General features: G+C 47.4%; 1 protein-coding gene across 1 annotated transcript in view; it reads right to left on the reverse strand.

Annotated features, from left to right (window-relative positions):
* Positions 1-15,243, reverse strand: part of LOC100413807 (dehydrogenase/reductase SDR family member 12-like) — a 35,838-nt gene that overhangs the window by 20,173 nt on the left and 422 nt on the right. Inside the window, exons 2-5 of the mRNA XM_078355650.1 lie at positions 10,887-11,020; positions 9,263-9,343; positions 1,787-1,881; positions 653-734 (exon numbers count right to left, since the gene is read on the reverse strand). Coding sequence (XP_078211776.1) covers positions 653-734; positions 1,787-1,881; positions 9,263-9,343; positions 10,887-11,020 — 392 coding nt within the window. The remainder of the gene's footprint in view (positions 1-652; positions 735-1,786; positions 1,882-9,262; positions 9,344-10,886; positions 11,021-15,243) is intronic.

Here is a 15,243-nt window from a genome sequence, read left to right on the forward strand (position 1 = left end):
TGTGCATCAGAATCATCCAGAAGGCCTGTCAAAATGGATTTAAACTCTTAGCCTCATTCCAGAGTTTCAGATTCTGTAGATCTGGGTGGGAATCTAAGAATGTGCCTGTCTACCTAGTTCCCAGGTGATGCTGATGCTGCTGGTCTGGGAATCCGACTTTGAGAGCCACTGGCCTGGTATAAAATGACTTCACTCTGTTATTACAGAGGAGCAACCAGGGCCCAGGTATCCTGTGCTCTAGCCACCACCCTTCTCAGTCCATCTTCTTGCCCATTGGATGCAGCTTCCTCAGCCCCGGCTGGAAGTTCCCTCGGCTGTAGTTTTTATATTTGTACTCAACACTTAAGCTGAACTTGCTCTCCTCTTCAAAATAGTATCTATAAAGAGCATTAAGCTTCCTAAAAAAGAAACACTTTAATACTAAGTATTTCTGGCACTAACACCCATTATAAGAAACATGAAAAGAGAAAGTGTTTTATGAAGAAAAATAAATACGATTCAGGATAAACTTAAAGCAAATGCCATCAGGCCCAGGACCCAGAACCCAAAAAGCTGGTCAATGTTGTTGTTGTTTTTTTTCCTTTTTTATCCTTCTACGGTACATTCTATGTTTATTTTCCTAAAAACAAATAAGAAAACTTCTTGTACTTACCCAGAGTACTGGTAGCGAAGTTTTTTTCAAGTCCGTCTTCTGTGAGTTCTCTTTTATCGATCATGCAACCTGCATTATTGATCTAAAAATTATAGTTCCTATTTCAAAATAAAGAAAAATAGGGCCAAAAGAACTATTTCCATCCCCACACCTCCACTACCCCACCCCAGCTCTTTCTCAACATTCAAGCGACAATGACAATTTGCTCAACTCATTCTTCATTCCAAACCCCTTACAGGAAAATACCACTTGCACAGAGGACCCAGCCACAGAACTATGCAAAGATCGCTGAGTGGGAGGGCTTGGCCAGGCCACCTAATTCATGAGAGAGTGCTCCGGAAATTCATCTGGTCCACAACTGTCCAATCAAAGTGTCTAATCTTCAGTTTTCTAGTAGCCACATTAAAAAGGTATCAAGAAACAGGTAAAACTAATTTAATATATTTAACAAAATATATCCAAAATAGCATCATTTTAACATGTAATCCATACAGAATATTAATGAGATGGAATGCCTAGTTTTTTTTAAGTCTTTGAAACCTGCTAGTTTTTATACTTACAGCACATCTCAGTTTGGACTAGCGACATTTCAGATACTTCACACTGGAGAGCACAATTCCAGACCCTGGGACAACATTTTAGAGCACATCGGAGACTCTTTGGACAGAAAAGCAACTTAGCTCAAAGCAGAGCATCTGGGAAGAGCACACTGGCACCTTTCTGAGTCCACCCAGGGTCCCCATGGAGTTTTGTGGTAATTATGTTACTAAAAACTTTGCTTGCCGGCAGTCAGTATTCTTTTGGACTAAAAGAACTTCTAATTTCAATACAGCAATCCCCAAATCTACAGAACCAAGAAATATTTATATACAAATTTTATAAAAAACGGAACATATCTATCCCCCCACAATACCTACCCAGTGGATGTCCCCTTCCTTTCCCCACTAATCTAACTACATGGGTCTCCTCTCAAATCCAATGAGTAAATCTGATTACATGAACAGGCCCAAGCATAAGAGTCTTACTAAGATTCTTCCATAAAGACACGCAAACATACATATTCGTCCACATCCACACAGACTAAAAAAATGTGCCAACAGAAGTTTATTCTCCACTTTTGTTTACAAAGCTCACCAGGACATTGAGTTTATGTTCTTGCTTGAATTTTTCAACAAATTTCCAAATTTGCTTGGGATCAGACAAGTCCACAATGTGCAGAAAAATGTTCCAAATTAGAAAGCGAAAAAATATATAAACCCTTTTTAAAAAGATATGAACTAGCACTTTTACTTTAAAAAGTACATGATTTTTAAAAAGCAAATACTTTGAAATGATATAAAATGGAAAATACCAGTCCCACTCCTCAAAAATAAACCATTGTTCACAGTTTTTTGTGAATCATCCAGAAATATTTTAAGCATACACTATATATACAATGTATATTTTTTAAGATGAACACACACACACACACACACACACACACAAATAGGATCAGACTATGCATTGTTCTACATCTATCTCTTTCACATAGTATGTCTTTTAGTTTACGGCAGTAAAAACACATTTTACTTTTTTTTCTTTTTCCAAGATGGAGTCTTGCTCTGTCACCTAGGCTAGAGTGCAACATGATCTCGGCTCACTGCAATCTCTGCCTCCTGCGCTCAAGTGATTCTCCTGCCTCAGCCTCCCAAGAAGCTGGAATTACAGGCGCACGCCCAACTAATTTTTGTATTTTTAGTACAGATGAGGTTTCACCATGTTGGCCATGCTTCTGTCGAACTCCTGACCTCGTGATTCACCAGCCTCGCTCTCCCAAAGTGCTGGGATTACAGGTGTGAGCCACTGTGCCCTGCTTTTTAAATTTTATTATGATAAGAATACTTAATATGAGATCTACCCTCTTAACAAAATTTCTCGCATGCCGACTAGGTAGATGTTGCACAGCACACCTCTAGAGTGTATTCACCTTGCCTAACTCACACTTTGTGCCCTCTGATAGTGACTCCACATTTTCCCGTTGCCCCAGCCCCTAGAACCACCATTCCACTCTTTGGTTCTATGAATTCGGAGTACTACAGTTACCTCACATAAGTGAAGTCAGACAGTCTCTGTCTTTCTGTGCCTGGCTTATGTAACTTAGGTTGGGTCCTCCAGATTCATCCATGTCATCGCAGGGTTTCTCTCCTTTTAAGGCTGAACGATATTCCACTGTGTGTATGTCTGTACCACATTTTCTTTATTCATTCATCTGTCAATGGACATTTACGTTGTTTCCACATCTTGGCTATTGTGAATAATGCTGCAACGGGTGTGGCAGTGCTAATGGCTCTTCAGGATCCTGCTTTCAATTCCCTTGGATAAGTACCCAGAAAAGCAATTGCTGGGTCAGATGGTAGCTCTCTTTTGAATTCTGGGAGGACCCTCCGTACTGTTTTCCATCCTGGATGCACCAGTTTGCATTCCTACAATCGGTGTGCATGGGTTCCAATTTCTCCACAACCTCACAAACACTTTTTGTCTTTTGTTTTTTTAACAGTAGCCATCCTGAGAGGTGTGAGGTGATATTTCACCTGGTTTTGATTTGCATTTCCCTGATGACTACTGACATTGAGTATTTTTTCATGTATGTGTTGGCCATTTATTGTTTTGTTCCTTGAGATGGATTCTCACTCTGTTGCCCGGGCTGGAGTGCAGTGGCATGATTTTGGCTCACTGCAACCTCTCTGCCTCCCAGGTTCAAGCGATTCTCCTGCCTCAGCCTCCCGAGTAGCTGGGACTAGAGGTGTGTGCCACCATGCTCGGCTAATTTTTATATTTTTAGGAGAAACAGGGTTGCACCATGTTGGCCAGGCTAATTTCAACTCCTGACCTCAAGTGATCTGCCTGCCTCGGTCTCCCAAAGTGCTGAGATTACAGGCATGAGTCACCTTGCCCAGCTCGTGTTGGCCATTTGTATATCTTCTTTGGAGAAATGTCTATTCAAGTCCTTAGACCTTTTCAAATCAGTTTATTAGTTATGTTGTTGTTTGTTTTGCTACTGAGTTGCAGGACTTACAAAAGGTCGTGGAGATAATTTTGTTATACATGAATATACCTATTCCTTTTAATGACTACATAACATACTTTTACATGGATATGTCAGTTTCTTGCTGCCGATCATTTTTTGTCAGAACTTTGCTCTTAAGACAGTACCTTAGGCACATCATAAATAAGAGGACAACTTCTGCTGTGACCCTTAGTCCTTGCTCACAATGCTTTTCAATCTCTGCTTTGTATCATGGTTACCACTAGACACAGCCGCCTCTCCAGGAGACTTAGAACTCCGTCTAATGCGCCCTTGCTCCTTGTGGTATTACACAGAATCATATGCATGGTATTTGACCAATGGACCTTGGCTGTCTAAACCTTTTTCTCTGTACCCAGAACCTAAGTCCAAACTTGCACTGTTAGCATCCAGTGAATGCAATGGCATCCTCTCTGAGTATCAGTGGACATATGTGACTTATCACTAACCCAAGGCAGAGACTCCTGCTGCTGCAGGCACCCAAGTGAACCTACAGACAAGGATCTGAGCAAGAGCCACAGCTCCTCAGTTTCCCCACTAATCGAGCTATAAAACCCAAAGCTGTAGTCAGAATTTCTTTCTACTGATCTTCAAACACATTGTTTTCTCACCTGAGACAAATGAGAAAACAGAAGCAACTCCACATTTTCATGACTCAGAAAGTCTGGTCAGGTTGAACACCATATTTGGCTTAAGCCCGGCCCAACTGAATATTCCTCTGCCTTCAAAGGACAGGGAAGATGTTGTCCATACAGAACTATTCTCTTTCAAAATGTCTGTGAAGGCCCTTACCCAGCCAGAGTGAACAAGGCTGCTGAGTCATACCTGAGTCAGCCGGGAGCCTGTACCAATCACTGCAAACTGAGTCTAGACACCTAATCCTACCATGTTGAGGCCTTCCCTGCAACCACCCTAAACTCCCTCCTACCAAAAAGTGCTGTGTAACATGCATACAAAATCCAGGTTTAAACAGCAACAAAATTCAAGGGAACTAAAACCAATTCTGCTTTAAACATTCCACAAGTTCTCTGAGCTTCCTGGAAGTGGCTGAGAAGTCTCAGAGTGAAAAGGAGATTGCAGCAGGGAAGAGAGAATCACACTGTCCCAGACAAATCAGCCATGGAGCTGGTGACACGAAGCACCATGAAAAGAGGAAGGAAACCATCTGTGTTCCTCTGAGGTGAAACAGGAGGCCACAAAGCACACAGAGGGCGAGGCCAGCAGACTGCTGTGGCCAGGAGAAGGAATGGAACTGGGAACTAGTGCATGTGTTTAAAAGTCCCAATCTGCAGAGCCACACACTGAGAAGGCTAACCCTAGGAGCCACTGGGCCCCAACTATGATACAAGTGTGGTTACTGAAATTGAACAAAATAAAACTCAACTGGGATCCTCTCTGCAGATGAGCCACCATCCACAGTGGCTGTGTGACCCAGGAGTCATGAGGTGACATCATGGGGACTGACCCCCTGTCAGAGCAGTTCCCACAACGAACATGGTAAACCGTGCATGGAGGTGCTTTGTCAAGTAGAAATCATTCTGGGGAAATGAGGCAGGATTTCATAAAAACACTGAGGTCTTGGAAAGCCAAACCAGTCATTCTCAAGAAGCTAGAAATCTGCACTGGCCTGGAGGACCTGGAGAGTAGAAACCCGTTTTTTATCACGGCGTGTTATGTTGGTGGAGTCAATCCCCCACAAGACCTAAGCGCTTTCACAGAACCTTCCAGCCACACCAGGAGGCCTGCAGGACCAAAAACGTCACCCAGGCACCTGTACCTCTGTGATCCTTCCTTCTAAAACCCATGACTCCAGTGTAATCATGAGAAAGACATCAGACAAATCCCAAATGAGGGGCATTCTACAAACACCTGACCAGTACTCCTCAAAACTGCAGTCATTAAAAACTGGGAAGTGTGAGAAACTGTCACGGCCAAGAGGAGCCTAAAGAGACATGTAATGTCCTGTGGGATCCGGAAATAAAAACAGAAAATTAGGGAGAAAACTCAGGAAATCTCAAAGTATGAAGTCGACTGATTTTAATATTGCATAAATGTTGGTTTAGTAGATGTGGCAAATGAACCACACTCATGCAGGATGTTAACAAAGAATAAACTGGCTGGGGACAAATGGGAAGCTCTGTACTATTTTCACAGGTTTTCTGTGCATCTAAAACTATTCTAAAATTAAAAGGTTGGCCAAGTGTGGCAGCTCACACTTGTAATGCCAGCACTTTGGGAGGCAGAGGTGGGGGGACTCTTTGAACTCAGGAGTTCAAGACCAGCCTGGGCAACATAGTGATACCTCATCTCTACAGAAAAAGAAAGTAAAACCAGCTGGGTGTGGTGGCATGTGCCTACAGTCCTACCTATCTGGGAGGCCGAGGCAGGACAAGCTTGGAGTCCAGAAGTTTGAGGCTACAGCAAGCTATGAACACACCACTGCACTCCAGCCTGGGCAACAGAATAAGAGCCTATCTCAAAAAATAATAAATAAAATACAACTATTTTTTTTAAATGTTGCCCATGGGGGTAACTGCTAGACAAAAGTCTGGAGCCAGGAAGTAAGGTGGGGCTGAACTGCGACCAGAAGCCTGGGGAGAAACATCCACGCTGTTTCTCCCCCAGGCCCTTTGGGAGGATCGTGTCCAGTGGACTGGTGAGCGGGGAGGCTGCTCTACAGTAACCAGCACTCCTTTCCCCAAACTTAGGCCACACATAACCTCTCTGCAAAGATCACCTCGGCATGATATTCACCTCTCTATAAGACCAAACGCCTGATCTTACCAAGCTAGCATGCACAAGCAGCCGAGATTCCCTCGTGACACTGAGTCTTACCTGGCGCCTGCACTCCCTGGCTCAGCGGGTCTGCTGCACACCTCACCCAGACCCTCCTGCCTGAGGGATCCTCTTTCTTTGATGTTCACCCAACCATGCAGGCAGGAGCAGCTGCTCCAGGGCCCTCACTGCTCTACCACACATTTCTGCTTCTGGGGGCCTGCAGGCTTCCACCTCCCACTGAGCAAGGCCCAAGCACTGAGTCAACAGAACAAAGCTGAAGCATGGAATGAAAGGTTGGGAGTGGTAATAATATTAGTATACACAATACTGATAATACCAACAATAATTATAGTAGCTGCTTCTATTGACTGAGAGCTGTTTATTCTTAGGACACCCTGAGCTTCCCATCTTGTAGCCCTTTGTTATTTCAGTAATGTCTAACAGACACCTCTTTCAAGAGAGGGAATTGAATGCAGGGATTAACTTCCCAGGTGATTAAGGAAGATGAGAACTCAACCAGGATTGGTGGAGTAACCCAGAGATTAGTAATAGCAGCATATTATCACCAGCCCTAGGCTCAAGGAACAAAGGGGAATGCAGTGTGGCCTGAGCCCAGGAACCAGAAGGAAGAACCAGAGAGGAGATTCAGCTGTCACTGGGGAAGCCAATATCTCAATTCCCCACCTTCCTTCCACCTGCCAATCTTCCTCTAATTCCTGCCATTGGTCAAACCCAGCCAAAAGCTGTCTGGCTGCAGGAGGTGAAGAAACATGTAACTTGAGGTTCACATGATTTGTCCCCCAACCCACTTGGGCTGTGATACACAGCACAGTGGCCAGGCCCAGGACAGGCACACAATTCAAAGAAACTGCTTGTTAATCGCTTTTATCCTGCATAAGACTGTCAGGGGCTGTGTCTGTCCCAATCACCTGTGTCTCCAGTTCCCAGCATGCTGCTTGGCATATAATTCACCCTTAAATACACATTAAAAAACCAATAAAGTCGTTACCCCTGTTTTTCAATGAGGAAAGGAAGGTTCTGGGAAGCTAAGAACATTGCCTGAGCTCACAGGCCAGGAAGGGCAAAACCAAGACTCCTATCAGAGCCCAACTTCCTCCTGTATACCATGATTTTGTGTGGGGGCTGCCTACCAATGGTAGACCAGATGAGGCTGTGGAGTGGGGCCTCTTCATAAGCAGGGAGGGGCAGCTGATCCCTGGCAGGGCTTGGAGGACACACTGAGTCAAAGAAGCCACAGGCACTTGCATAGGCAGACTGGGACCCTCATCCTGCAGGCTCCACCTGGAGGATGGAGCTGGAGGCCACTTATAAACCCAAGAGAGCAGTGACTGTCTGCGTGTGCATTCAAATCCCACTGAGTGCATCTGCATGGAGGTGACAGGGGCAGTAGGCAAGGGCCGGTTTCCTCCCCAGTCCAGGAACATGCTCGCTTCCCTTTTCAGCTCTCTTCCCCTCCTAAAGATGGTGGCATTGGTTATAAGCCTGGCTGGATATTACAAACAGATCCATACTATCATCATTTTCCATTTAAATACACTTTTTAAAGCCTGTGGCCCACACCAGAGCAGGCAGGAATCCAGGCAAACCTCCTCCTGCCGGCGGCCTGAGATTAGTATTCTTGTTGCATCCGGCAGCAGCACCACTGAAAGTTATCAGCAGGCAGCCAGCCAGCTTTCAATCTCAAGAACTGCAGCCCGCGGATCGCAGTGGCACTTGCAGACATTAGAGGGAGATTTAGAGACCCTCACGCTCACAGCCAGCACGAAGTCTCTGGTAGGCACCTGATGGCATGAGACTGGGGATTTCCACGCATAGGGGAAAGAAACAGACACTTAGTGTGAAAATGTTATTTCAAAGTTGATGCAAAATATTCCTTCCTAGATGGGGACATTCTGCTTTTTGGCCAAGGTCCATGCCTGAGTGGGGGTACTGTCTGTCCCTCCCCAGCTCCTCTTCCACAGGCCCTCCAACTGTGGGGTCTCCTAGGGAAGAGATGGGAATGGAATGAGGATGTTCTTTGGTGACAGTGAGCGAGCAGCCATGGTGACTGAGGGTCCTTTCTCTCCACTTGGTGGCAGGGGTCAGGGTTTTCCATCCAGGGCCAGCCTCATGGCTGCACAATGTATCATGGGAACATGATCCATACAGATGCACAGGCCCTGCAATCAGGCCTCAAGCTTGGTTTAAAGTTCTGCCTCTATTGTGTTGAAATTCCTAAATAACTTTTACACAAGCGTCTTGCATTTTCATTTTGCACCGAGCCCCACGAGCCAGTCCTGGTTCCCGCTCTCTCAGAAGAGAAAGACCACAAAATGTGAGGCAGCTCTGAAAGCTCGTGTCGGAAAGTAGCTCTCATCAGGACCCAAATGCTGTCGGCGGTTTCTCCTTATTAGAAGGCACAGGGTCAATGCAGGGCTCTGCGGCACCCAGGTGACCCTTGCTGATGTGGCTGGTAAGAAGCCTGGCACTATCATTGTCCAGCATAACGGGCCCCTGCCTGCTGGCCTCTGCTGGTTTCACAGGCAGCCCAGAGCCGTGCAGTTGAGCCTGAGCGTCCCACTTATCTCCTGGTCAAACCTAGCCATTCAAAAGCAGGGCCCAGCTCTCTGCAGGGTGAGGCTGCTTCCAAAGCAGAAGCACAAACACAGGCCGTCGCCAACCCAGGGAACGTGGGCAGGAGTGCAGCCTGCTCACAGCTGACCATGGAGGCAAGAAAACCCAGCAGGAGGGGTGAAGAGCTGCTCACCTGGTTACCGTTCCCCGGATGATCTCACTCCTGGCATCTTCTGCTCGGGCTTGATCTCGACAAACCAGGTGAACTGTGCCACCTGGTGGAATTCAGTGAAAACATTTGTGAGTTACAGCGAGAGCTACAGAAACCAGCTCCTCCAAATGAAAAATAAAGACATATGGGCTCACAAAAAGAATACCTGAAACTGACACCCTTCTGTTAAACCTAGATGGGTGGTCCCCACAGTTAGAGCAGTGAAGGCGATCGTGAGGGAGGTACTGGAACCTTCTTGCCTATCTGGGCCGACAGTGCTTCTGGGAGAACATCCTGATTTTTTAAGAGCCTGAACACATCAAGTATAAGAAACATTGATCCAGGTCGCATCTGCCTCCCTAACATCTAGCATGGCAGCTGGCACGGAGATCTCAAACCTGGCTGCACTTTAGACTCACCTAGGGAGCTTTTAAAGATCCAGGCCTGAGTGTGTTTTACAGGCTCCCTGGTGATATAATGTTCAGGCAAAGCAGAGAACCACTGGCCTAGCATGTAGTAGAGACTCAAGTATAGACTGAGCAGCGCTCATATCCCAGCAAATGCCACACCATCATCAATCAAGGTCAACTTAAAGCAGAACGTCTTCGTCGCGGCAGCTAAGGAATCATTACGGAGTCTGCTTTCTCTTCTAAAAATCACCCACTTGATTAAATGGGGTCTGTTTCACTGGAGGCTACAGGCTAACCATACCACTAGCCCCTGTCCTCTCCCTTCCTCTCCACACTTCAGAGTGCTTCCCAGCTGCTAAGATGCACTTAATCCTCTCCCTGACTTGGCAGATAATGAAATAAAGCTTCAAATGACATAAAAGTCCCCTGAAAAATGCCTAACTTGGATTTAGAGAGAGGAAAAAAAGAAAACATCTTCAGCATCTTAAAAAGTGATAAATTCACAACCTAGTTCCCCACCTTCTGCTGGAACATCCATTTTTCCAGAAGAGGCTCTGGAGAGATGCAGGAAAATTTTCTAGCCACTGCAGAGCCAACTGGTGACCCAGGATAGTTGAGCTCATGCAGGAAATTCTGGCATTCACCCATGAGGAAGACTTCTGCTGACTGAAGACTTCACAGGCATCTGCGGTGCCTCTTTATTGTCAAGGTTAGGGGAGGGAAGCAAAAAGAAGGAAGTTAGTTCCACACACTCCTCTCTCCAGGTATTTTGGGGGCATTGGTTCATAACTACCGTCCACATCCAAATAGTGGTGGACTCCCAGGCTCCCCCTCCCCTTTCCCCATCTCCAGGGAGTCTCACTGAGAAGACATGAGTTAGAGACCAGGTGTTCATTTTTTTTAAAAATTAAATTCCACGGGGGATTCTGATGTTCAGGGTTTGCTTCAGCCCCTCACTGCTCTTAATCAGAAAACACTGGTACACGTGCGCAAAACCCGAGCTCTCCCGTGAATTAATTGTTGAGGAAAGGCCTCCTGTTGCTCTCGCCACCTCTAGCTTGAGGCTCAGAAAGCTGACACCTGTGCCCAGAACCATGGGATTGCCATCCAGGACTTCCTGACCTGCCTGTGACACAGTGGTGAACCGGCCACAGTCTGGCCGTGGGGCTCAGTGGACACATGTTAGCAGCTGCTCACCTCGCTTGGCTATTTCAAGGGCAGTTGCTTTGCCAATGCTGCTGTTTCCTCTGGTGACCAAAAAGACTCTTCCAGGAACCTGGACCTCCAAGTCATTAGGGAGAAAGTCCTTAGATGCAGATTCATAGTCACTCCTAGAAACAGCAGACCTGCGAGAAGACCAGCTGTAAGGAGTGAGGGACACAAATCCCTGCAGAAGAAGCCGAACTCTAGGATAGGCATTATTGCTGTCTCTGCCTCTCCCAGAACATCGTGAAACTCCTTTCTCACTCGCCCTCCCTGGTCTCACAAACACCACCATGTCAGGGCCTGCATTTCCTGGGCCATTATCTTCCCAAACTTTTGAAAATATTGGAGATTCCAACACTTTGGCATCCAAACTGTTTTCTTCTGACTGCGCCGATACTGGGGAGTGGCAAAAAGAAAAAAATCCTTTGTCAGACGAATTGCTCTGTTCCCTTTTGTGGGGGGCAGGTTTCGGGAAGCTTAGGAGACCATTTGCATTGTGCTTACTGCATTGCAGGACAGATATCCTTCCTTACCAACTTGGAGAAATGGAGAGATTTGCAAGTAGGGGATGAAGAGGAGGAAGGTAGAGGCATTTAAGCTCTGCGCCCAGCAGAGGAAGCCAAGGCTCCTTCAGGGACACAGGGTGTGCACTGCACAGCACTAGGGAGTGCCATTTGGATCATAATGATGGAAGATTTGTATCTGCATTATGACAACATTCTGGCAGATGACAGAAAAGCATATTGCGGAGAGGCACTTTTTCTGATTTGCACGAAGGCATCATATTGGATTGATGCAAACCATGAGTTCCTTAACTGTTTCTCTCTCTCATTCCTTTGGAGCTACCTCTCTACCTTTACTCTCCTAGTATTTCCTGGCTATGAATTGACTAAGGGCAGTGGTGGCAGAAGGGTGGGGTTGGCAGCAGGAGACCCAGAGGGCAGACTCTGCCCACACACAGGCAGGCTGGGGTCTCACAGCTTGCATCTCTCCCCCAGAGCCAAGAGATTTCTCCCCGTCAGTACAGAATGGACTGTAATCTCAAGGCTCCACAGAGGCCGAGAGCCCTCCCACAGGACCTAGTGACAAACAGCTAGCCAACAGCTGGCCTCCTGCTCCATGCCCCGGTACAGCACAACTGCCAGTTACATGCCCTGGATATTTATGAGCTTGGGTTTTGGTTTGAAAGTCACTGCCACAGGGCAGGCATTGCCACTTGTTTCAGTAAACTCAGATGTTCTTAAGAGAACAAGAAAAATGTTCCTGTTTGCACCATCTGTAACTCACCGGAACATGCAGGGCAGCTTAGAGAACACCCTACCCATGACCAGGCATGGTGGCTCACGTCTGTAATCCCAGCACTTTGGGAGGCCGAGGCGGGTGGATCATGAGGTCAAGAGATCGAGAACACCCTACCCATTGCTTCTGCTGTGAGTGGCAAGCAAGATTTCTTATTCCAAAGCCTTCCTGAAAGGTTGACTTGAAACTCAAAAATATTAATAGCAAGGGCTTGAATAACCTGGGTTTGTCACAGTTCGGCCTCTTACTAGCTGTGCAGTCTTGTGTGTTGGCTTGACCTTTCTGGGCCCTTAGATCCTCATCTGCAGATAGGGAATAATAGAGATACCTCTTGGGCAGCATTTATGGCACTACTTGGAACATATTAGGAGCTCAATAATTAGCAGTTGACATTATTGTTATTATTTAGACGGAGTCTCTCTCTGTCACCTAGGCTGGAGTGCAGCTCCAGCTCACTGCAACCTCTGCCTCCCGGGTTCAAGTGATTCTCCTGCCTCAGCCTCCTCAGTAGCTGGGATTACAAGCACCCACCATCACACTCGGCTAATTTTTGTATTTTTAATAGAGACAGGGTTTCACCATGTTGGCCAGGCTGGTTTCGAACACCTGACCTCAGGTGATCTGCCTTCCTTGACCTCCCAAAGTGCTGAGATTACAGGCATGAGCCACTGCACCTGGTCAACATTATTATTCCTATTAATAATGACAGTAGCTTCCATGTTCAAACTTGTACTCATTTGGCCCCCAAGCCTTCAAATCAGTAGGGACTTTGAGCATTTTAAACTACAAACAGAAGGAACTGAAAGTTGTCCCCCCTTATACACAGAGGTGAGCCCTGGAATCTCTGTGAAAGGCTTTTCCGGTAGAGGCAAGGGCCTGAGTCAATAAATAGGGGCTTAGCTAGGAGGAGGCATTGTGGGGAAAGAGTGAGAACTTCCCAAATACAATAGAGCCAGAGAAAAAGCTGTCCACAGGGAATAGGCTTTAAGAGCCCTTCTCCAGGGGCAGGAAGCTGACAGGCTTTTCTGTGACACCCAGCCAGAGGGGACATTAGCCTCTGGGCTCCACACTGATCCATATGTTTGCTGAGGGTGGCTCCTCTGGGTTAAACCTCTTCCTCAAACAGCATGCTGGGAGTGCTGCCAAGTGGGCAGTGCCGGCCTGGGCTGCAGGACATGCCCCTGCCCTCTACCGGGTATCTTGCCTTCTATACAAGAATTCATTCTGGTCCAATCTGTTGTTAGTGGTAAGATTTGTCTTTTATGTACTCTGCCCCTTATTGGGAAGCATTTTATTTTCACAAACTCTAGATAACAGTCTCTATTCTTCAAACACAGACAGACATGATTTTCCCAAGGTCACCAGAAAGTAGTAGATCAGGCCAAAGGCTGGGTGTTCCATTCTTCAACACCCAGCCTCGGTGCCAAAGGGCGGCGCCCAGACACGCTGCATCAGCATCACCTGGAAACCTGTTGGAGATGCCTTGCCCGCAGACTCAGAAGTGCTTGCTCGGCAACCTGTGGTTGCATGTGCCTTGCAGGGGATTTTGATTCAAACTTCGAGAGGACGTCTGTACTTACTGTTTCCTGAACCTGAGGGGACAGGGACGGGGAGGGGAAAGCTCACAAGTATCCGTGTCTCCTGCCCCCTCAATTTACCCAAATATGGAATTTGCTTAGGACCCATCTATACTTGCCCAGGGTTTAGAAGTCTGTTTACAATTGCCCCAGGGAATTATTAGGTTCAGCAAAGTTTAGGAAACAATGATTAAATCCTGCTGCCTAGAAGCCCAAAATAGGGAAGCTTTATAAAAATCCTTGTGCCAAGAGAAACGCTGCAAACCCTAACTCCTCGCTCTCACTCTGAAGTCAAAATAACGTTGTTTTTCTCTCCCAGTCACTAAATCCACAACAGCGGGAAAACCCACCTAAGTTTGCCAACTGCCTTCCCCTCCCCGCCCCCACAATTGGTGTTGGATTGGGCCCCTTGGCCTCACTTCTACTTTCCCTCCCTCAAGGTGGGGAAATCAGAGCGAAAGAGTCCTGGGAGAGATTTTTAGAGCCTGCCTTCCCTGGGGCCCACCCCGGGTTGGAAACGGACTCAAGCTTTCATACTGTGTCATGTGGAAAGATCCATCAATGAATGGTCATTGCCAGAGGACACCCCTTTGAAAGAAAAAGGCCGACACTGTATTCTCCGAAAAGCAGTGGGACAGGGCACAGGGCTACACTTTCCCAGCATTCTCCGCAGCAGGGGCTCCAGGGGCAGAGCTGAACTTTTCCCAAAACGATGTGGGGTGAAGAGAAGGGAGTTGCAATTCCTACCTCCCCTAGGAGTGCTGGCCAGGTTGCCGTGGGAACCGAAAAAGCCCCAATGCAGGGAGAAGCCTCTGAGATGAGAATCACCTGGGGGATTTGGATGAAATGCCAGTCCCGGCCCCTGTGCAGACCCACTGAATCGTAATCTCAGAATCTCTCTAGCTCAGAAAACTGGTACGTTTAATCCTCCCGTGATTCTGATGAGCTGACAGGGTTGAGAACCACTGGTTAGCCTAACCAATTCTAAGATAAAACCTCCATCTTGCCTCGGTCACAGGAACCTGTTACCTCTAAAAACCACCATGAGGTGGAGAGCCAAGTAGGGCTCACTGAGCGTGGTCACGGGGCGGCGAAACCACCATGCACCGTCACCCAGTAGCACACACTGGGTGCACAGCCACCCTGGCTGGGGACCCAGGCTGGAAAGTGCCAGCTGGAGCCAGAGGTCGCAGTCCAGGTGCCGCATCTTCTTAGAGGAAGAAGCTGCTAAGAGAAAGCCTTGGCTAGCGATTTAGATCTAGCCCTATCTGACGCCGCCAGCAGCACCGCGAAGACACTAGCCGAAGCACACCCCGCGGGGCGCCGAGGTGACGCCCAGGAGGCTCGGAGGCGCCGGGGCCGCCTGACGTCAGTGGGACGGGCCCGGGCCTGGGCGCGCCACAGTCCCGCTGCTCGGGCTCCAGTCCCGGTCGCGAGCGCGGAGGGGCTGCACGCTGACCACCGCCCCACGT

Source organism: Callithrix jacchus, chromosome 1, assembly GCF_049354715.1.
Source record: "Callithrix jacchus isolate 240 chromosome 1, calJac240_pri, whole genome shotgun sequence".
Lineage (NCBI taxonomy): Eukaryota > Metazoa > Chordata > Mammalia > Primates > Cebidae > Callithrix > Callithrix jacchus.